The following is a 22,573-nucleotide window of genomic DNA, read 5'->3' as shown; positions in this document are numbered from 1 at the left end:
AGCACCCGAGAGCCACAGAACGACCAAGCTGGAAGAGACCTTGGAGATCATCGAGTCCAACCCAGCCCCAACCCCTCAGCTAAACCCTGGCCCCCAGTGCCACATCCAGGCTTTGTTAAACGCACCCAGGGATGGCGCCTGCGCCACCTCCCCAAGCAGCCTTTCCAGAACTTCATCACCCTTTCTGTAAAAAACTTTTTTCTAACATCTAACCCAAATTTCCCTTGGTGCAGATTAAGACAAAGCCTGCAAGGAAAACCCCAGATCCTGGGGATGCTCCGTGTGTCCCACAGGGATGTAATTCACCTGCTGCACGGAGCTGCCCTAGTGCTTCCACACAAGCACAAACACAGAGCTGCTGAAGAGAAACTGCTCCTTTTTCAACTTCAGCTGAGCTGTTGTTTCCTTCTCTCTTTTTTAAATGCATGGATGTAATTCAATTTATTTTTGCCTGCTCTACTAGCTCATTGTCTTCCAGCAAAAGAAGCAGAACACACTATCATCCATCTCAGGGATGTTTCATACACGCTCCCCGTGTGAGCCTTCTGCAGAAATAAACACTCTGTTAACTTGGTGTCTCTTTTCCAACAGACAGAGCAGCTTCTCTGGCTCCTTGGTTTATCACAGCTGAGGAGAACAGGCTGTAAGAGCCCCCGGAACACCAAAACTTCACAGGATAAGCCAAGGAGTTAAAACACACCTGCAAAGAAAACCACAAGTTTCACTTCTTTAACTCTGTGTGCAACTACAAAGCAAAGAAGTCTTGGTTTAGGTGCTGACAAAGCCTCCCTCATTGCCCTGAAATCCTGGAGACAAAAACACCCAGCAAAAAGAATATCCTGTGTGTGTACCTGAAAACCTCACAGAAAATAAATGTATTCAAGCTGCTTTGTGCTACAGCTATTTAAAAACTTCCTTTTCCACAAAGAATAATAATTAGGTATTTTCACTGTTTTCAGCCATCTTTCAAGCTGCCTTAGTGACACAATGATAACACATGAATCAGTGAGGGAGAATGCTGGATTCAGAAGTGATGGATGGGCTGGGGGAATTATTAAATAACACCAGCTGCACCACTGAAGGCATCCTACACTCACATCCACCCCGAGTCAGCAAAGAGTCGTCCTGGCTCACAAATACCACCCCTGCCAGCAGCCTCCAAGCAGAAATAACCTTCAAGTTTAGAAAAATGAACTGAAATCTTCTTTTAGCGCTGTCTGCTCCTTTCCGTTCTCCTCCTTCATTTGTTTCAATTACCGTCTTTATTTCCAATTATTAATTGTATCATAATTGCATTAGAACTGTTTTCTGGTTGTGTCAGGTGGTCCAGTCCCTGCTTCCAGACCTACACCAGTTTTGTGCCTTGATTTGCAGGATTTCAGGTTTCAGAGTAATTTAATCAGGTTTCAGATGGATTTTCCTTTTCTGCACAAAATCCTGGCATTCAGAAACAGCAGAAGCAACCAAAAAAAATCTGATTTTATGCCACAGATTTGATAATATCAATTTATAATAGAGGTTCTGCAGAGCAGGACAGAGCCACAGGGCAGGAGGTGAAACCCTCTGCTGGGCCAGCCTCAAATGGTGACACATGGCCAAGGCAGCCACACTCAAATTTAACCCCACAGAAGGACCCAGCCCTGGTGGTTCCACAGCCAGGTTGGAGCATTCCAAGAGCTCCTGGAGCCCTCTCTGGCTCTGCTGTAAATTGAGGGGTGTTCTCAGAACTTCAGCACACCTGAGTGGTGCCACTTGCTGTTCCAGCCCCTAAAATCCAGGTCCTGGCACCCTCAGCTCCAGGAGGGCTCAGTGCCCCTGCCAGCTCTGCCCGAGGAGGTTTCAAACAATGCTCCCCATGTTTATGACTCCAGAGGAAAACTGCAGCAGCACGAGGCAGCACCAGACTGTGGTACTCACCTGTTGACCACAGGAATAATTTTTAACCACAACAATTCCAACCTTTGTAAAAAAACAGATTCTCAGCCTCTCAATCCAACAAGCAACTGCCACATGAAAAACCAGACCCAAGTTATGAAATCTGGATTGCAAGTGTCCTTGGTATTAGAGATGCTCAAAAAAAAAAAAACCAGATTCAGAAATAACTGTTTCAGCAAATCCCAAATGAAACTCAGACAACTGATGTTGTCCAAAGGCTCCATCATGCAAAGTGCAAACTGTCCTGATGAAATAGCTGAACCTTACTCCAAGATAAATGGCATAAACAGAACAAAAATTCCACTCAAAACATCTGAGGATGAGGAAGTTATATAAAAACCCCAAAAAAACTACATGAAAAAGATGTGAAAGCTGATTATCTGCAGTTTCCTGAGCTTTTCAATCTGGATGAGCACTTGGGACTTTCCATGTGTATTTCCCATTTTACTGAGCTGTTGTGAAGAGGACACCACTAGGAGCAGCAAGGTACATTTCTCTGCCAAGTCTCTGGACTTTTAAAAGGTGAACTCCACGATCCCAACCTTCTCCTTGCTCACTGAAAACATTCCAGAAGTCTGCCACTTTCCACTCAAACTGCACGTTGGGGATCTGCAGAACAAATCCATTCTTTGTTATTAACGAGCACCTAGGTACTACACATAAGTGAGATGAAAAACTTCTTCAGGAAAGGATTATGGGTCTAAACAAAAGACACTGGCTGGCACAAACCCAGTGAATTGTATTTCCATGATGTCCAGCTCTTGCAGAAACAGAACCATTAATGAACACAAGTGTCACTGCTGCCCTTCCACTGTGCAGATTTCCCCTCTTGCTCATTCAAAAAGCTTTGAAGGCTTTTTTTACAAGGTGAAGCCATTGCAAGCATGGTGAAAAATGTGACAAAAACTCAGAATTTGAGCAGAAACAGATGAGCTGCTGGAGAATCACGTGCGCTGCAGAGCAGCTGCTGAGCCAAATCGCTTCCATGACACTGTGAGAACAATCCTGTATTTTTTACAGGGCAGCATCGAGGCTGGAGTGTGACAGCAGCTCAGAGCAGGCACAGAACAGCACACGGGGATGGAACAGGTTTGCTGCTCCAGCCCTGAGCTGCACTACTACACACACTGCCAAGTGTGACAGCTTCCATGCACATGATCTCCATTTCTTTCTGTAACATGTCTGGAAAGTTGTCATCAGCTTGCCCACACTCTCAGACACTGTGTCCCACGTCTGGGGACACAAATGACCGCTGAGCTGAGAAAGCTTCCAGCCTGCACTCCTGGGCTGCTCGTGGATTCTGAGCCACTTCAAACACCCCAACCTCGCCCCAGAGAACAAGATTTTCTTACCAAACATCTCTGCATGGTAGTTTTCTTAATAAATAAACCCAAACAGATGCTGAGTACAAGCCTTGAGCCATATGCCTGTTACATACACAAATCAACTTTTTCACTAAAAATATTTAAACTGAAACTGTTGATAAACCCACTGTGACAGAGCAGATGGATCCGTCAGTTCACCACCAGAACACCCTTTTGCTAGATTAAAAATTTGCAGAGGACTTTCAAAGTAACAGATTAAAAATTTGCAGAGGACTTTCAAACTAACAGATTAAAAATTTGCGAGGACATTCAAAGAAGTAACAGAGTTGACAGAACACCCTTTTGCTAGATTAAAAATTTGCAGAGGACTTTCAAAGAAGTAACAGAGTTGTTCTGCACATCCTTGAAGGGGCAGAATCACAGAATGAACGAGGCTGGAAAAGACCTTGGAGATCAAGTCCAGCCTATGAGCAGACACCTCCTCACCAACTCAACCATGGCACTGAGTGCCACGTCCAGGCTCTTTGTAAATCAGTTTAAACAGTGCAGAAGTGGACAGAGGATGGACAAGGAGCTTGACTAAACCCAAAGGTCCATGAAGGCCACCATGCCCATGAGGATGTCACCTCCTCCCTCCCGAGCAGGGCAGGGAAAGCCACTTTGCTCACACCCTTCCCCACAACCCATCTGGGCTCTCCCAAGGGATGCACCGAGCTCTGGGCAGCACAAATTCCCAGGAGTGCCTGCAAGAGCAGCCCTGCTGGAGGATCCTCCCCCAGGACCCTCAGGCAGCTGCTCCCACTCCCACCCCACGCTCTCCTCCATGGCAACCCCTCCTGCACAGGGGAAATTCGGGAGAGGAGAGGAGTGCTGCGAGCTCAGCCCTCCACAGCCGGCACCAGGAGAGGCTGCACAGCCAGGGCAGCACCCCAGCAGCTCAGCCCTTGGGTAAATTCCAGCCAGAGCCCCAAAAACCACAGCTGGCAGCTGGCGGTGGCACCCAGCACAGCCAGCCCTCCCAGGAGCTCCATGAAGAATTCCTGTGGAGCCACGTCTGAGGAAAAGGTTATTCCACTGGACACCTTCCTTTCCCAACCATCACAAATATCCAGTGCTTATTGTCTATTCCTGCCATCCTCAGGAGTGTAAAACAGGGATAAAAAGGTTATTGCTGCCCAGCCACAGCCACGTGGCTCCTTGCTGTACACTCCACTAGCTCTGGCTTGTGTGTGTTTACACAGGATCTGCTCTGGTTTGTGTGTATTTACTCAGGATCTGCTCAGAAATTCCCTTTGACACATTGAGAAACCCTCACTAGGTCACCTGACTGCTTCAGCAAGAGCTCTGTCCAGATCCAACTCTCACCACACCATTCCCAAAGAGCTTAAGGACATACAACAGCACAAGGCAAATCCCACCCTCGAGGACATTCAGTGTTGTACAGAGGAACTCAGCATTTATCTGGAACAAAAATCTAGGTAAGCTTACCTTAACACCTGCAAAATAATAAATATTTATAAACAAACGTTCTCCTTTCTACTTACCAATATCAGGGCACTATGCCTTTACACTTTAAAAATCTAAATATTGGAAGCGTGGTTTAAATTAGCACAGTGCACAAGATCCTGCCAGTGAATTATCCACCAATAAAAATCACATTTGGAGGCGGGAGAAACTCTGGGAGCTTCCAACACGCGCCACACAACAGATATTCAAAGTAGCTGAGTCACTGTGGTTTTCTGAAATGAGCCTCCAACCAGGACTGAAGGAAGGAACATTAAGTGACAGGCACTTCAAAATCTCTGACAGATAAAAGTTTTTCTTTTAAAGTTCCTGAGGTTTTCACTCTGAGGCTGCAGCTTCTTTACTTCACGCTTTTTTCCCTTTTATTTTTGGTTTTTGAAGACTTTGATATCTAGCTTCCAACACAATGTTTAACTTCAATCCTGCATTAAACATCAGAGCAAGGACCAGGCTCAGCAGACTTCCAAAAACCCAGAGCAGACAGACAAATCCAGCAAAGGTACAAGAAAGAGCAGCAAATGTAAACAGTGCAAAAACCTGGAGGGAACACAAGGTACAGCAAGATGGAATTAATTCAGTGAGAGGCAGAGGGCTCCCCCCAAGCCCTTCCTGGTTCTGGGCAGGAACAAACCTTGGTGAAGGATCACAAAAATCCTCAGTAGAGCACAACTCTATGCAGCCATCAGGTAGGAAAATAACACTGAAAGCCCAAAGAAAGGAATTTCTGCTCAGAAAAATCCCCTGTCCCTGAAAACGGCCTGAAAATAACAACACATTTTTATGGGTTTTTTCCCCCTAAAGAACTTTACTTTTTCTCTAAGATTTTGGGATGTGCTTCTTTTGTCTGCTGAATTTCAGAAAATGAAAAACTTGGATATTTTCATATTTTTTCCCAGTAAGGGATTCATGGAGAATCTTGAAGAACAAAATATTTTCTCCTGCTCAGTTCTGAACACTGATTTACTCATTAGTGGGAAGAATAAGAATCCCATGTGGACCCCACCTCTCCAAACCTTGCTAAGCTTTTTCCTCCCATCCTTACACAACCCCCCCTCTCCATTTAGTGGGTGCAGAGGCAGCACAGGGAATTGTGACACCCCTCTGGAAACACATCCTGGAACAGCTCAGCCTCAGCACAGCTGCAGGGCTTCCCCCTCAATCAAACTCCACAGAAAGGCACAGATTAAATCACATTTCTTCCCTTTACAGCTCTCCCTCCTTCAAGGTCCTCCCAATATTGCTCAGCACTGAGGACTGGGAACACTGAGCAGCTGTGCTGATGCCTTCTGATCTTTCAAGGTAACTGCACCTAAATACTAAAAAATAAACATGAAAACACATCCTTCTCAGTTCCTTTTGCATCAGATAAGAACTACAAATTAAATGTCAACCGTGATGTTAAGATTAAAAGGAGCTGCTGTGAAGTATTAGTGGATATTCACAGCATAAGGTGCTACAGTTAAACACAAAATCATCTCTATATGTTGTACTCCTTTCTCCTACAATGTTTATTTGTTTACGTATACATATATAAATATATACATGAACCTGTAAGGAGACTGCAATACAAATAAGCTGTTAAAACCCAGAGTTCTCTGCAGGCAAATTCTGATCCCAATGCAGAATTATCATCTGTCAAGTTGCCCAAATCATCTCAGAACACAAAAACTTGCAGCACATGACAGGCTGCATATGGAAAAAATTATATTTGGGATTAAATCTTATAGATCATATTTGAAGGATCTTCTCCTCATTGTCATTTCTCATGACCAAGGCCATCTGCCTGACAGGGAGTGGGAGGAAAAATTCTTCACTTATTTTAAAGCTTGTCAATGCCAACCAAGAACGTTATTTGTAAAATCTATATTGCCTTCAGATTTACCCCCAGTCCCCCAGGCAGGAGTCAGGGTGCTGCCATTCCTAATTATTGATGGATCACTCTCCCTGCAAAGCCACCATCCCATAACACTGCCCAGTGTTTCTGCAGCAAACACACAATTCTCACTGCTCAGGAAAACGTGGTGATTGAGTCACTCTTACAGAACCTCAATTTCTGAGCAGTATTGTTTGCAATCACGTAAATAGGGGACATGATTTGCTTATCAATCAACAAGGAAAATTCACTTCTGAAGGTCAGAACAAAGTCAGTCAACACCACCCTCAGTAAAGTTGCACCAAAGGCTCCAAAAAGCCTCTGCTCAATCCTGGTGTTAAGGCATGAGCAAGAAGTCAAAGGCACCTGGATGCATTTGCCATAAAATCAATTAAATGCCCATGGAAACGCTGTGCCTGAGCCAGGCTCTGTGCTGAGGCCATTTGTGCCCATGCAGCACCACAGACCCAGCACTTGGTGCTGGAAATCAGAGCTGGGAGTCTGGAGCTTCTGCCAGATCAGCACTGCAATTCCTGCCTCTGGGAGGGGTTTTAAAGCACCCAAGGGAACACCCAGCTCAGCCCTCCTGTCCTGCCCTCCCCTTCAGAGGGGACTGAACTCTCCTCTGTCCACGCTGCTGCTGCTCACTCTAACAATGCTGAGATTTATTCCTCCTTCTCTGACAATAAAACGCAGCTTCAGGGCGGCAGGAGCAGCCGGGGGCTGGAATCCCCAACCCAAACCAGCCCCTTTGGACTGGCTCCCAGAGCTCTGGGCCACCACCAGCCCAAACTCTGCCCCTCGGGCTGCTCAAAGCCAACTGGTGCTGCCTGGAGATCACGTGCTGCTCCAAAGGGAGGGAAAGCATTTTTACAGCTCTAGCTCAGATTTTTTCCTTTTCAGGATGGCTGCTCCCTCATCCAGCTCCCTCACTTCCTCATGCCTGCAAGTTCTGTGTTTATTTTTTCCTTGTGTAATTTTTAACCTCGACAAATAAAAGGGTTGACATTCACTAAACGCAAGGTCTAAGTGCTACCAGATTGCTTCTGCATAGCAGAGCTCTCTGTATCCTCAATAAAACCCAGCTCAGGCATAATTTGTTCTGGTTCAGGCAGGGGAGGATCCTGTGGCAGTGTTTTCAGCACTGTCATGGCTTCTCTGCTGTCAGAAGAGCTTGCAGGAGATTTCTTCCTCTGAACATCTCACCGAGAGCTACAGCAAGGCTCTTCAAGCACAACACAAGGAGTTGTGTTTCCACTGAACTTCTGTACATTACATAACCACAGCAGATGATAACTGCCAACACTGAGGGCTCAGTGCTGACTATTTTCACAAATTAGGAATGAAGAAGTGTTAGCCCTAACACAAGTCCCTCGAGCTCCTCTCTGACTGGATAGTTGTTCATCAGACTAAAATCTGCAAGGAACACTGCAGGCAGTGTCAATCTGTAATGGCTATTCTGGTGTTTCCACACTCATGTGAGACATAAGGCTTCTTTTACACATTTGTCAGGGGCCACTAAAGCTAATCCAGGATTTTTGCAGCTCCCTACCCCCAGCCAGCCAGTTGCCAAGCAAGGAAACAGTTTATTCCTAAAGATCCAGTCAGGTGCTGCTTTGAGGTCAGTCTTGAAAAGCAAACCCCTCTCTGGATGGCAAAACCATGCAAAGCACTTTTCAGAGACAAGAACCTTCACCAAGAGCTCACTTGTTTCCTGGAGTTTGGATCACAAACTTTTGAGTCAGGCAGGAAAGACTGGAGGTTTTTCTACACTCAGGCCCCAAACCAGCAGCAGCTTGACAGATCAGCACTGGCACCTGGATCTGCAGGCAGCAATGTGGAGAATGCAGCTGGAGGTGCAGGAGCTGCAGTGGCAGTGGAGCACAGGGATCCCACTCAGGTGCTGGCACAGTAAGCAGCACCCCTCGTGCTGAAGGAAGAACCCAGAGCCTGCAAGGAGAAGGGCAGAGCATTCCATCTGCAGCAGGGTGGGAAGGGAGGAGATGTGAGTGGCACAGGCTGTTTGCTGAGCACACCTGGCAAGGCCTGCCTCCCTCACAGCACGTTCTCATGCTGCTGGCAGCCTCACCACTCTCCTTCTCAAACACAAGCACTCACAGCTTCACCTCCCTGAGACTCCACCACTGCAGGCAGGACTCTTGATCGGCGAGGAACAGGCTGCCCAGAAAATCAGAAGTGAAATTATTTAATTTCTGGGTTGGGTTCCTCTTGGACTAATGACTTCCATGTGGCACTTGGACACAGCACCTGTAGGGCCTCCTTGATATGGGTACTTGGCACATTTATCTCTTGTCTTCCTGAGTAAATAACCTGCACTGAAAATACTTTTGAATTGTAATTCATTTTGAAGTATAAAGCCTTATTTTTAAAGTAATTGAGGTTTTTAGTGCAATTTCTTGCTACTGCAAGCAGCACAGAACCTCATTGTGCCCTGAAAGCAAGAGAAGGGAGATGACAGAACAGACTGAAGAGTCTGACACAGATGAGCTCCCCAGGGGTGTCACAGGGCATTCACCTCTGAACAACCAAGCACCTCATGAGCACAGCAAGTCAAGGCACGAGAGGAAATCAAACCTGGCCACAGAGACATGTCAAGGGGAAAAGCTTGAGAGGCCAGATGTGGCTCCCCAAAGTTACTGGGGAAGGCAGACCTAAAAACAGAACTCCTGCAGCATCAAGGTGCAAAGCTAGGTGTGAACTGGAGGATGCAGGAGCTCAGATCACACCTTCCCTGTGTGCTCACCAGCACTCAGCCAGCCAAGGGGAGCCAAGAGGCTGTGCCTGGGGCTCAGCCCTGCAAGTGTCAGCATTCCAAGCTGCAAATGCTGCTCTGAACCAAACCTGAGTGCGCTTGGCACCAAATGTCTGTGCTCCCACACACCCAGCACAGCCCACAGCTAAACCCTGGGATTGTCTTCAAGGGAACTACAGCTGCCTTTGAGTGAATACAAGCACTTTTAACCTCAGCTACAAAGCCCTGACACAAGAGCTGATGATCCCCTGCTAACTGTAACTCACTGGTTAGCAAATTCCAGGAGCTCCCACCAAAGTGGGAAGCATCATTTAGACCATCCTTGCCTAAAAAACCTTTCCCTGTGTATTTTGGTGTCTCAAGCACCCAACAGCAGGTGAACACAGCTCCAAAGAACTCCCAACAGAAGTGAGGAACAGACAGCCCACCCAGCCTCCCACCCCAGCCTTGCCTATTCTGTATTTTTTATATTTTTACCCAAATAACCAGCTTGCACAGAAGAAAACAATCATTCATCACAGCTCCTGTACTGCAAAGAAACAAATCTTTGGCTCCAGGTTACCACAGCTGGATAAAACCTCACCCAGGGCCAGGTCAGTGAGCCGGGGCACCACAAATGCACTCAAAGAAGTTCTGGGCTGCCAGCAGGATTTTACACCCCACACCTCACCTGAGGCTCTCAGCACTTTAGATAATGAATGTACAGCTCAAGATGTTCCCAGTACCTGGGAGACTGCTGTCCCCACACACAGGGCTTTTTCCACACAATTTATGGCATTCCCCATCTGTCTGCATCCTTCCAAAGGAGTGAGTCTCCTTCCTCTGCAGAGCAGAGCAGCAAACACAACACCCACCCTGAGGTTTACCTGCAGGTCTGCTGAGACTCCCCAGCAGCTCAGTCCTGCCAGCTCACAGAACAGACTGGGAGCCTCTCAAAAGAAGAGCACAATTGATGGGGTGCACAGGAGAACACACTTGGCTACTCTAAATATTAAGTGAACCACAAATTTTAATAACTTTGCTATATTAAAAGATAGGCACCAATGTCACCCCACCCCCACAATTCATCAAGGCATTTCACTCCCTTGGGCTCTTGTGACTAAGTATAATATTTCATTAAATATCCTGTTCATACTGGCTTATGTACTAGGGAACACACTAATTTTAGAAAACTGATTAGCTAGTTCTTTCTAACCGAATGTTATTGTAGCTAAGGTCAGATTTTGCACTGAAACTATGGCAACAAAGCCACAGTATTCTTTTGTCTACAAGGTTGGGACCAGGTTTATTAACACAACTGCTCTACTTAATAGCTCAGCACTGCTTTTTGGCAATCCCCTCCTCGATCCTACCTGAAATACCCTGAGCTTTCCACGGGGAAAAGGCTCAGACCTGCAGGAGTTGAGAAAGAGTAAGTGCTCAAAAGAGCATTTTGTTTATTTATTCACTTTTGGGCACAGTCAACCCCCCTTGTCCCACACAGGGACACGTCAGGATGGCACTGCCACCCCCATTTGCAGAGAGTCCAAGTGCACGGATCAAACTTCTCCCCAGGAGAGAGATAATAATAAATTAAATCCCCCTCCTTCCTCTGCCGTACCTGAACCAACAGATTGGGTTTCACAGAGCCTTCCAGTTATGCATATTAAAGGCACTCTCTGTTTCAAAGGGGCTTTGCTCTGCCTTCATCTCCATGCAAACACCCCAGATGAAAGCTCTGGAAGCCCACAAGTTGGCAGAGAGCTGTTTGGGCACAGAGCAGGGGGAAACACAGCCCAGGCAGTGTCTGTGCCCCCAGAGCTCCTCCTCTGTCCCCAGCTGTCACCCGGACCTGGTCAGCCCCTCTTGTGCCACACAGACCCTTCCCATCCATCTCAGCACCCCACCAGTGGGACACACACAAAATCCCGACCACCTTAATGAAGGCAGTGATTATTGAGCCAGTCCGGGGAAACACAGCCCAGGCAGTGTCTGTGATTATTGAGCCAGTTATTTATCTCTAAGCACATCAGCACAGAATCCCTGCAGGGTTTGGGTCGGAAGGGACCTTAAAGCTCATCTCATTCCCAGCCTGCCAGGGCAGGGACACCTTCCAGTGTCCCAGGAACCATCCAACCTGCATGGGATGTCACAGCTGCTCTGGGTAACAGAGCACCACAGAGTCAGGATGTCTTTGGGATATCCTGGTACTCCACCACAAATCATTTCCCACAAACTTGTCTGGCTTCTCAGGCCAGTAAGGAACCACGACAAGAGGTGTGGGAAATGAAATAAAAGCAGCTTTCCAATTCCTCTCCACGATAAAAAACCCAAGCAGCCTTCCCTTGGATTGCTGCATCCCCCTGATCAGGGGGAAACACAGCTTAGCAGATACCAAGCAAACCTGTCTGCATGGAAAAGCAACACTTCCAGCTTCCCAGCTTTTTAGAACACCTAAATGCTGCAGTGGCAATGGTCCCCAACATCTGCTTGCACGTGGGCTGCAGTGGGCTGAAGTTTCACAATTCAGAGACAGGATTCAGGATTTCTTCATCTTATAAAGGGCAGCAAATTCAAATGCATACAAGCAGTTGGCAGTTTTCTAGTGCAGCTCTATAAATACTGAAAGATTCCTCATCAAGGCAGCAAAATGTATTTTAGATTTAACTACATCCTAATTCAGCAAGACTAAAGATTTTTTTTTTACTCAAAATGCTCAATGCTTCAATTTTGAATTAAAAAAATTACAGGCACAACAACAGACTGTATTTTTATAGTTTTTCTCTTCCATCAAACAACTTATTTTGATTTTACACTTCTTATTTTCATTTTTACTCTTTCTGAAAAGGGGGTAAGAGGCATCTTTTTTCTTTTTACGGTGTTTGGCTGTAAAACAGAAGTTGCTAAGTGGGTATTCACTATTATGCTCCACTTTATACTTCTGGTATTCAGCACAGGCATTTTAATCTGACTTGGACATCTCAGAATTGGAAAGGAGTTTCTATTGCAAGTGATGGATGCCTCTGCAAGAAGGCTTTGGCCTCAGCACTCAGGCACTCCCCAAAGTTCTGCTTCCTGCACGAAAAACAAATCCTGCTATTTGAACTAGAGGGAGAAAAAGGAGCCATATTTAGACTCTAGTTTAAATATTCCTTAAAGGAACCCAGGTACCTTAATAATGAATGCATCCAAGCATTTCAGCAGCAATAGAAACTCCATGCTCAGAAGGAAAAGAAGCCCAGACTCGGCTGTGCAGCTCAGGTCTATCCCACCCTCTTCACCACCACTCCACTCAAACCTCTGCAGAACACCCACTCCAACTCAGCTGAGAGAGTCAAACAACTCAGGCTATTTCACATCAAAGTTTAACAAGCTGGTATCATCCCTCTCACCACAGCAGGCCAGGAAAAGTGTGTGTGGAGAGCACCAGGATTCAAGGCTGCCCACAGGAACCTCAGGCTGATTCCACAGGAACTCCTGATGAACACAGGGGTGGCACTGAAGCACCCAAAGGGCTCTATCTGCAGCTCATAATCCTCCAAAACAACAGACACAGGGACTTGGTTATTTGTTTTGGCTTGTTTTTTCATTTTCAGAAGTGTTTGGGAAAATTAACTATGTGACCCTCCGGCTGAAAGAATCCCTAATCTCAGCCCTGATGCCAATGCATAAACAAACTTGGCCTGGCTAAATAAGGGTAAATAATGTGTATGTGTGCAAGAGAATTGCAGAGCCTCCAGCAGACCTGCATGAATCACAGATTTCCTTCATATTTTTCCTTCATATGGAGTTTCCTTCATGTAACACAAAGCAGGAGTGGGGAGGCTTCAGATCAGTGATGGCAAAGCTGTGAAGGACAAAATATAAAGCATCTCTGCCAGGGAGAAGCACATGGACTTCATCAGTGCTGAGCACAGGGATAATCAAGAACATCCATCAAAAGTGTGGATATTGGGAAGGAAGTGTTGCCTGGCAGGGTGGGCAGGCCTGGCACAGGTGCCCAGAGCAGCTGGGGCTGCCCCTGGATCCCTGGCAGTGCCCAAGGCCAGGCTGGACCAACCTGGAACAGTGGAAGCTGTCCCTGCCATGGCACTGGGTGAAATATAAAATCCCTTCCAGCCCCTGCCATTCCATGACCCACACTAAATAGAGTTTTTACAGCCATGAAAGCTGCCTGGGGAGTTCCTCCCTGTGCAGCTCCGAGGTGAGCCCCCAGGGCTGGCCCCCAACACCTGCAGAGGCAGCAGCCCCAGGAGCACAGCGCGGATTAGGATCAAAAGAACAAACAGAATTTGAACTACTCCTCTTCTGCTTCGCCATGAGGGTATTTTAAGTCTAAGATATGGGTTCATTCCTTGAACATCTTGCCAAAAAAAGAGTGTTGCCCAGCAACTACTAAAACAATGTTCTGGAAGGAGGGAGCTGCTGGACAAATTAACCCAGTGAGTGCCCTTTTTGCCAGAGTTTCCAGCAGCTATTGCAGGGCTGCTGGAAGGCTGGCAGACAGCTCTGCATCCCAAAGAAAGAGCCGTGAGGAATTTCCTGAGCAGCCTGTCAGCCAGACTGCTCTGCTGTAGTAGCAGTGTCTTGCATTAAACAAACACGTTTGGCTCGGCACGAAGAGCACAAACAAACCTCTGCAAAGGCACAGTGCAGCTGCCAGAGAGCACAGAGCAGCAGCCCCAGCTCCAAGGCTGCAGCCCGGGCTCTGCTGCAGCTCCTGCAGCACAGAGGGCTGAGGGGCACTCGCAGAAGAAGGATCTGTGTGTGGATTTCCAGTGGAACGTGGGGCTCCAGCCCAGCTGAGGGTCAGCTCCAGTTCACACTTCCCACATCAATCCATGCACGTTAAGAGGAAATTCATTTATAGCCACTCCTCAGCTGCACAGTCACACTCAAAGGTGGCAATTAGAGCTTAATAAAAACACGCAATGTCTTTTCTGTTTAAAGAAGTGCAGATAACTAAGGGAATGTCACACTCTTTCTTTTTCTGGACACTCATACAAGTAGGATTTCTTCCAGGAATCTCATCTGTACACAGTACATTTACAACAGTTAAGTAAAAAAACCTCTTTTGCATATTAACATTATTAAAAAGAAACACCCTAATGAATGCACTCTTCACATTTTGAAAAGCAGTTTTAGAAGACTTTCAAATTGTTTGGAGCTGGAGGCACGAAGGGCCAGAGAAATGCTGTACTTGAAAAAAAAACCCAAACACACCCAAACCACGGTATTTAAAGTGGACACAGAAAGCCAGAATAAAAAAAAAAAATCTACTGAAATCTTAGACCATAATTGCCATCCAACCTCAAACCACTGACCTCAGGTGTTAAATAATTCTGCTTGGGATGGAAAATAGTAAGAAAACAAATCAGCTTTCACACCTTCCAGTGATCAGATGAATATTTTAATGACCTGGAGGCACCACAGCATTTAACACGTGAAATAACTGCAGGTAAACACTCACAGGAACTCGAGTGTGCTGCACTGCCTTCCTCTGGAGCTCCTTCCAACTCCAACACTTCACTTTTTCCCATGCAATAACCCTGGAATTCCTTGTTTTTAAACCATCTCATTTACACTTTTACTCCACTCTCCAACCCTGAACACCACCCCCCCTCTGACTCTCAGCTGCCTCTTGCACCTCACCCTTCCCAGGGCTCCCCCACCTCCAGCTCCATCTGTCTGCCACCTTTTCCCACAGCTTGTGTCAAGAGAGGCAGTGCTGGTGTCCCCAGGATGCTCTGCTCCTTGCGTCCCCCCCAGCTCCAGCACACCCTCCTGTCCCACCACTCACTCCCAGATTCCCTCGCTGCCTTCTCCAAGCAGTGATTTCCCAGCACACAAACCCCACCTGGGCTGGGCAGGGGCTGTTTCTAGGAACACATGGCTCAGGCAGGGCTATTTTCACAGCACCAGCAGGTTACCAGTGTTTAGTGACAGAATATCCTCACATTTAGGCACATTATCCCTCCCTGCAGGCACAGGGGTGGTGCACACACACTCCCCAACTTTGTGCACATCCATTTCAAGGGTCTGAAGCAGAAAGAAAATCCCCCACCCTCCAGAGCAGGGCCTTGCTGCTGCCACCAGATGCAAGGGATTAAATGTAGCCTTGGCAACATGACTTTTTACAACCTGAAGCACCTGTGGTTAGGGGAAAAAGCAGGGTGGATTCATTCTGCCACTGGATAGACAGGCTTGAGTTTCACACTGAATTTTCTTGGAGTCATCTCTGCATATCTAAGCAGTCAATCTTGCTTCTAGAGATCTCTCCTCACGTTGATTAAGCATGAAATTTGTATTTACAACAGTTTTACATCTGCCCACGGAAGACAGAGCTGCTCCAAGATGCTCAGAATGACACTTCTCAAAAAATGGTACCAAAAAGGAGATCCCCAAGCCTGGCCAAAGGTGACAGGCTCAGTGTCCCTCCCAGGAGGGGACTGACCTGCACCTGGACATAAACCAGGTCACAGAGCTACAGAAGTATTTTCCCAGTCCTCTGTAAGAGGACAATCCATATCACTCTCACTTGATTCATTTTCTTCTTGCTCCAAGAAGATTTTGGAGCATTTCTTCATAATCACCAGTGCCTGACCCCACTCCTCAGGCCCGCAGCTGCTGTGATGACCAACATGATTTGGGCTGGAAGGGACCTCAAAACTCACCCCCTTCCACCCCCTGCCATGGCAGGGACACCCTCCCCTACCCAGGCTGCTCCAAGCCCCACCCAACTTCCACATAAAAATGGAATATTTTCCATTTCTGGTGAAGATGAGGTGATAAACTCCATCATTACTTCTTCTGAACATATTTATCACTGAAAGCATTTTATCTCAGACTACACTTACAAAGTACGTGTATAAATAAGAGAAAAGGCTGTTAAAATTTTATGACTTTTGTTGCCATTTACCATTAAGCATAAACCTCCCCATGAAAGCTTCACTGAAGTAACTACAAAGGTTGGAAAAGGTTCACACCATTCTTTCTCCCTGTATAAATTATAAGTAATATGAGAACATTTACAATGTCTAACCACGGTGTTTTATGTCAGACAAATGTCTCTCTGTACTTGCAGTTCCTAAACTGTGCTAGCAAGAATTGCCTTTTTCTCATTCTTTCCTCTCTCTCTGTCTCTCCCTCCGCCTCCTTCTGCACCCAGCAGTCTCAGTCAAATCTGCCTTTATTCTTCCATACCATTTTAACATCAAGAATGCCTCCAAAGTCAAGGCTCTGCTTCACATAACAGCATTGTTCCTTCCTGGAGAGCTTACCACTGAATGCTGAAACTTCCCCAGGTTGCCTCTTTAGGGTTTCAATTATCAGCTCTTCAGTTTTCCAGGAAAAAGGGAGAAAAACCAACAAGAACTCACAGACTTCAAAAGTATTTTAAAAGGAGAGCTTCATTATATGTGACATCATGTCATGGCAAAAAAAAAATCCTAAAAATCACTCAAATAACAGCAAGCATAACCAGCAGTACAGACTGGACATGATTTTTAAGGGCAATCACCTGCAGTTCTGGCCAAACCTGAATAGAATTATGGTGATTCTGAGACCCTGATAAAGGCAAAGCATAACCAAGGAAACAAGATTCATCCAAAGAAACAAGACAGGTGCTGCTACACCTGAAACAATAAAATCCAGACCAAACTTGTAGAATATTTGGCTGAGTTATCCTCTGGGGAAAAGATGCAACCCAGGGGTGAGAAAAAGAATTCAAGGTCTTTGCAAACAGAATCCCAGTGAGTGCTTCTCTTCCTGTCTGAGGCCTTTCTTGCACAAGGCAGTCCTTGCCAAACTGAAAAGCAGAGCACTAATTTCTTATCACTGAGCATAAGCTTCCTGGCAGAATGAAAGCAAAGCCCAAGGTAGCTCGTATCAAATTAGGTCAGATAACAATAGTTGTGGCTAACACTTGCTCCTTTTTATTTTCCTGCTCCCCGAGGTTTGGTACTGGGTAATTAGGAAGAAGGTGTGATAGAATGGAGAAAAAGAAATTAAATTCCCAGGGATTATGAACATTTGGACAGATCTGAAAAGCAAACAACTGACAACCCCATCACAGCTTTCTTCATTCCTGGGTTTGGCTGGGACAGAGTTAATTTTCCTTGCAGTAGCTGGCAGAGCCACATTTTGGATTTGTGCTGGAAGCTGTTGCAAACACAGGGATGTTTCAGTCACTGCTGAGCAGATCTCTGCTCCTCACCTCCCATGAGGGCTGGGGGGCACAGCCAAGCCCAGGATGTCCCAGCCCATGGGCACCACACGGGATGCAGAGCTGGGAGTGCCTGTGGAGGTGGCATTTGTCTTGGCCCAGCACCTGCCTGCCCATGGGAAATGGGGAATCAATTCACTCTTCTGCTTTGCTGCTGGGTGAAGCTTTTCCTTCATCTACTGAACACTCTTCCTCTCCCAGCTCTCTCCCCCAGCCCACTGGGTGGGCTGACTCTGGTTAAACCACCACAGTCCCACAGACATTCAACACACACATTTTTCCTCGTGGGTTGTCATCCATGGAAGAAGATGAGGGTGGGCTGACTCTGGTTAAACCACCACAGTCCCACAGACATTCAACACACATTTTTCCTCATGGGTTGTCATCCATGGAAGAAGATGGCACTAAAATATGCTACAGAAAGCACAGAGGCCAGAAATTGTTACACATCACTGCACAAAGCAAAGGATCATTTCTAGGCAGAAGGGTAAGGAGCTGTCTGACCGACTTACCTCTGAATTTTTTGGGTGGGTTGTTAAGATCACCTGCTTCTGGCTGCACAACACACCGATCATCCACAAGGCTGCAAAGAAATGAGCAGTGAAGTGAGACTCCATCCCCTGCAGCCCCTTCCCTCCTCCTCAACAAAACCAAAGTCGTTCGCTTGCAATATTTCATCCGAGTGGCCACTTCAGCAGAAGACATTCCCCAAATGCCAACTTATGCCAGATCTTTCTAAGAAGCATGCAGCTAATTTTTACTGTTGCCCAGAGCTATGCTCCTGGTAGGTGGGACAATAAATAAGTCATTGCTCCTGTGTTGTGCATCATCCTTATGCTCATCCCCTGCTTGAGGTGCAGACAGAACAGCCCATATTCTAGGGAGGTGACAGACAGCCTCAGGACAGCTCCTGCCTCTTGGACAGATTTGAGTCACGCTGCAAACATGTTTATATGAATAGAGAACAGGGAAATATGACAGCTATGCAAACTGGACACTGACCCTGTGACCCCTCCAGTGTTAAGAAATGGCAGGAAGAGTCACTGCCACAATAAAAATTGGCTCCTCAGAGAAAGGAAGGCACAAATGTACCTCCTGCTCACCAGCCAGACACGAGGTGAGCTGAGGGATTGAACCAACCTCCTCCTGTTCTGCCAGGAAGAGGGGGAGCTGGACAAGCAAACCCAAGAGATTCCAAGAGGGAATGCCAGGACAGAGCTGTCTGTCCCTGCACAACCCCCACAGGGTCAGCTGAAATCCCAGAGAATAAAGGGAATGGTTAGGAAGCCCCTGTTCCCACTGCTCTGCCCGAGCAGCTTTGGATCAAGGCGGAGTTGGGCTTTTCCCAAACTGGGAAATTGCACCTGTAACCAAACACTTTGGGGCTTGATTTGATCCTAAATGACTCAATTTGGCCCCTTGCAACCAATCTGTCAAAGAGGCTTTCTACACAAACGTAGAAAGTAAAACTCCAAGGTCAAAGGTTTGAGAGGTCCATTCTCATGCAGAATCAACTTGAGGAAGACTGAGACCTAGAATATGAGAGTTGTTCCTTGCAGAGGCTGCTCACATGCAGGGAGCATCTTGAGACAACAATTAGAGAAAATAAGGAAGTGCATGAAAATTAAGAGATCATTGAAAGTAAGAGGGCTCAACAGTTTTATGCATCTAAGATTTGCATATGCAAACATTCAGAGTGAATTGCTTTTTCCCCATGGATTTTCTCCCTACTCAGTACTATATTTATATACATGTGCTCCAATATGAATGGTATTAACATTTGAGCTGAAGCACCTGCTTCTGGTGAACAAAGGGCCAAAAATATCCAGGGAACAGGTTACTCTGATCATCCCATACAGATAATCTCAGTGCAATACACCCCTCTCATCTGAGATTAAGTTGAAAGTAAAGAGGAACTTCCCAAGCTAGTAAGAGGAAAATTTTACAGGGTGAGAAACACGAAAGGGGATATATTGTACACCAGTAATCATCATGATGACAGCACTGAGTTTGGGAAACAGCAAGAGTAAAGTTCTGATTAAGCAACATGTCATAGGAATATTCAATAGGAACACTCTCCATAGATTTAGGACAGCATTAGAATGTAGAGTGGTATCTGCTCCTCAACTTTCAGGAACCACAGAACAAGTCATTACACATCGTTATGACATCAGACTGTCAAAACTCCACATGGGCTGGAGGACAATTACACCAAATCTTTCCTTTGCTGCTTCAATTTTCTCCAGGACAAAGACTAAATTAAATATGGGACAAAACTAATTTGATTACAAAGGCTTATTAAGATGAGAATGCATTTCATGTTTCACATAGCAATTAGGATTTCTGGCTTAAATTAGGCTCAGAGATATGTGGCCATTATATAATGCAGTTACCTTAAAACAGCACTAACCAAATCAAAGGGGAGGCCTGAGCACTGAGGGGTCTTTAGGCCACGAGAACATCTCATCAAGCCTAGGAAACACACGTGCTCAGGGCCTGTCACGTCCACAAGGACCAGCCATGGTGAAAAACATCTGCTCAGCAATGCCCTCAGAAGCCACAGCCACTGCACACTGGTCATCATGAACCGCATGGGGTTCCACATGGCAGAACAACTTTCTACTAGGCCTGGAGTTATTGACTGCCAAACTCAGGACTGCCAAACTCTTCAGGACTGGGAAGAGGAACAGTAGGCAGATGTAGAGGATAACTCATGTTGCCAGTGCTCAGCAGATAGTATTTGGCCCGTCACACAGCTGATCCAGGGCTGCAGAGTGCACGTGTCATATTTGACGAGGACCTGGGAAATTTGTCAAATACATTTGCCAAATACTATTCGACCAACCCTACTTACTACATGCCCTGCTTTTAGCATACCTTCTCTCCTTTCTGGCAGCATCCCATATTTTCTTCTCTTTCCTATAATAGATCATGGTGCATCTTCAGTGTCTGCTTCCTTCTCTGCCCCCTTATTTTCCAGAATCCTAATAGCTAGAGGACTAAACCTACAAGTTAGTTTGGAGTCACTCAGGTGAGATTCCAGCCCATTGTTCCTGCCGAGGCACTTACCAGGATGCTGTCTCTGTACCCTGCTTGGGAGCTCCATTAATCAGATGGATGTGGGCTGTAGGTATCAAAAAATGTGCTGTGACTGCACCCACCCTGAGGCCCTCGGGGCTGCTGGAAATGAGCAGGGCAGGCTGTGTGTGTGCCCCTCGTGCCACACGCTGCAGGGGCCAGAGGTGCTCCTGGAGCTGCTCACCCTGCAAGGGCTCCTCCCCAAGCAGCACCCAGCTCCTGCTGCTGGCAGAGCTTCCTCCTCAGCAGGATCAAACATTCCCTGGCCCTCCTCAGAGCTGCCTTCCAACCCCATGGCCCTGCTCTGCCAGCTCGTGCTTTTCCCACGTGAAAAGCTGATTTTGTGGTTCATGGAGCAGCATTCCCTTCTCCCTGCTGCAGAGCACCTGCCCCTGTCCCTGGGGAAGGCAGCACCAAGGGGGCAGGAGCTGGCACCACACAGCTCCCACTGCAGCTCCAGAGCTCTGGCAAAGTACAAGGGCCAAAACATCTTCCCATTAATAGGAGGAAAACAATTTGGTTTGTAGGAGAAACCTCAAATTAAACCTTAAATTTTAAGGCCAAACTAGCTGTAGTGGTGAGTTACTGGTATTTAAACTGCTTGGCTCAGGGATTTGATTTATTTTTTTGTTAGATATACATAATTTTTACACTACTTCCGTTGCCTGTGCTACATCCTTTGTGCAGTCAGCAGAGTGCACTGGGGTCTGCTCATCCCTGACTGGGGAAGGGGCAGGGAGGGACAGGACGGGACACACAGATGGACACGGGACAGACAACAACATGAAAATCATTGGGTTGCATTCATTCCCCTCTCCCCCTTCACCTGACAAGGCTCCTCCTCCCCACCAAGGACATCAAACTGCACCACAGCCATGGATACATCTCCAGCCTCCCAAAATCTACCTTGCCAGATTCACTTTAGGCCATTTTTAAATGTAGGGCCAAATCTAGCCATAAAGCTCCCTTGTTTAGCCAGAATTCCCTGGGATCAGGCTCAGGAGAGCTAGCTGAGCTCTGCTAGTCCTTCTTACGGTGTTTTTAATACAAGAGAACAGCTGTTCTTACCCCAAAGTGCTAATAAATCCATTTGTTGAGCCCTCTGCATAGAGAGAACAAATATCTCCAATATGAAGGAAGCTCGACATCTTGTCAGTCATCTCTGGCTTATTGCCCCTGGAAGAAAGAATAAAGAATAAAGCACAACATGAATCAGGCAGAATTCCTTGGTGCAGCTACCAGAGGTTACAGCAACAGGAGCCCTTGCCTTTGATTGTTGGTTTGTTTGAAAAACCGAGCAAGTTCTCGCAGTGGAGCTTCAGGTATCAAAGAAAACCCAGCAGGCCAGAGTGCTTGCTTGGAAAAATAAACCAGGGATGAAAAACAAGCAGCTACTGGCATCCCATTCCACGTGGGACTGCTTCACAGGCAGGCATTCATCCCAGAGGATGCTGGATTTCAGTGCAGCTGCACCAACCCATTCCATCCCACCTGCCAGAGGGAACAGGGGAGAGGGGACTGCTGCATATTTGTATCTAAATCACGTTTCTTTGCCAGAATTCAAGGTTTTTTAAACCATCCTTTAAAGGTTCTCCTTTGTGCTGGAATGGTGCTCATGAGAAATTCAAAATATTGACCTGATTCATGACACCAGCAGCCTCCTGCTCACACCCACAGGCCCAAAATCAGAATTAGGTGAAGACCCACTCTGCACTCCTGACAACAGATTTTGCATGTTAAAACAAAGATTAAGATTTTTCCAAAGTCAAATGCTTTATCAGGAAACCAAATCCTTGTGAAATCAGTAATGCTTCAATCCTGGGTTTAAAATAGATGGCTTAAATGTAACACTGAGGAGACAG

The 22,573-nt window shown here is 46.5% G+C and overlaps 1 protein-coding gene across 7 annotated transcripts in view; it reads right to left on the bottom strand.

Annotated features, from left to right (window-relative positions):
* ITPR1 (inositol 1,4,5-trisphosphate receptor type 1) overlaps positions 1 to 22,573 on the bottom strand; it is a 157,868-nt gene that overhangs the window by 121,720 nt on the left and 13,575 nt on the right. For all 7 annotated transcript variants that reach the window (XM_039733936.1, XM_039733937.1, XM_039733940.1 and 4 more), the window contains exons 2-3: positions 21,780 to 21,887; positions 18,146 to 18,216 (exon numbers count right to left, since the gene is read on the bottom strand). In XM_039733936.1, coding sequence (XP_039589870.1) covers positions 18,146 to 18,216; positions 21,780 to 21,871 — 163 coding nt within the window. In that variant the 5' untranslated portion in view covers positions 21,872 to 21,887. The remainder of the gene's footprint in view (positions 1 to 18,145; positions 18,217 to 21,779; positions 21,888 to 22,573) is intronic.

Source organism: Passer montanus, unplaced genomic scaffold (genome assembly GCF_014805655.1).
Source record: "Passer montanus isolate IOZ18808 unplaced genomic scaffold, ASM1480565v1 scaffold9, whole genome shotgun sequence".
NCBI classification, from domain to species: domain Eukaryota; kingdom Metazoa; phylum Chordata; class Aves; order Passeriformes; family Passeridae; genus Passer; species Passer montanus.
Note: the sequence above shows the minus strand (reverse complement) of the source record. Positions and strands in the feature narration are given on the sequence as shown.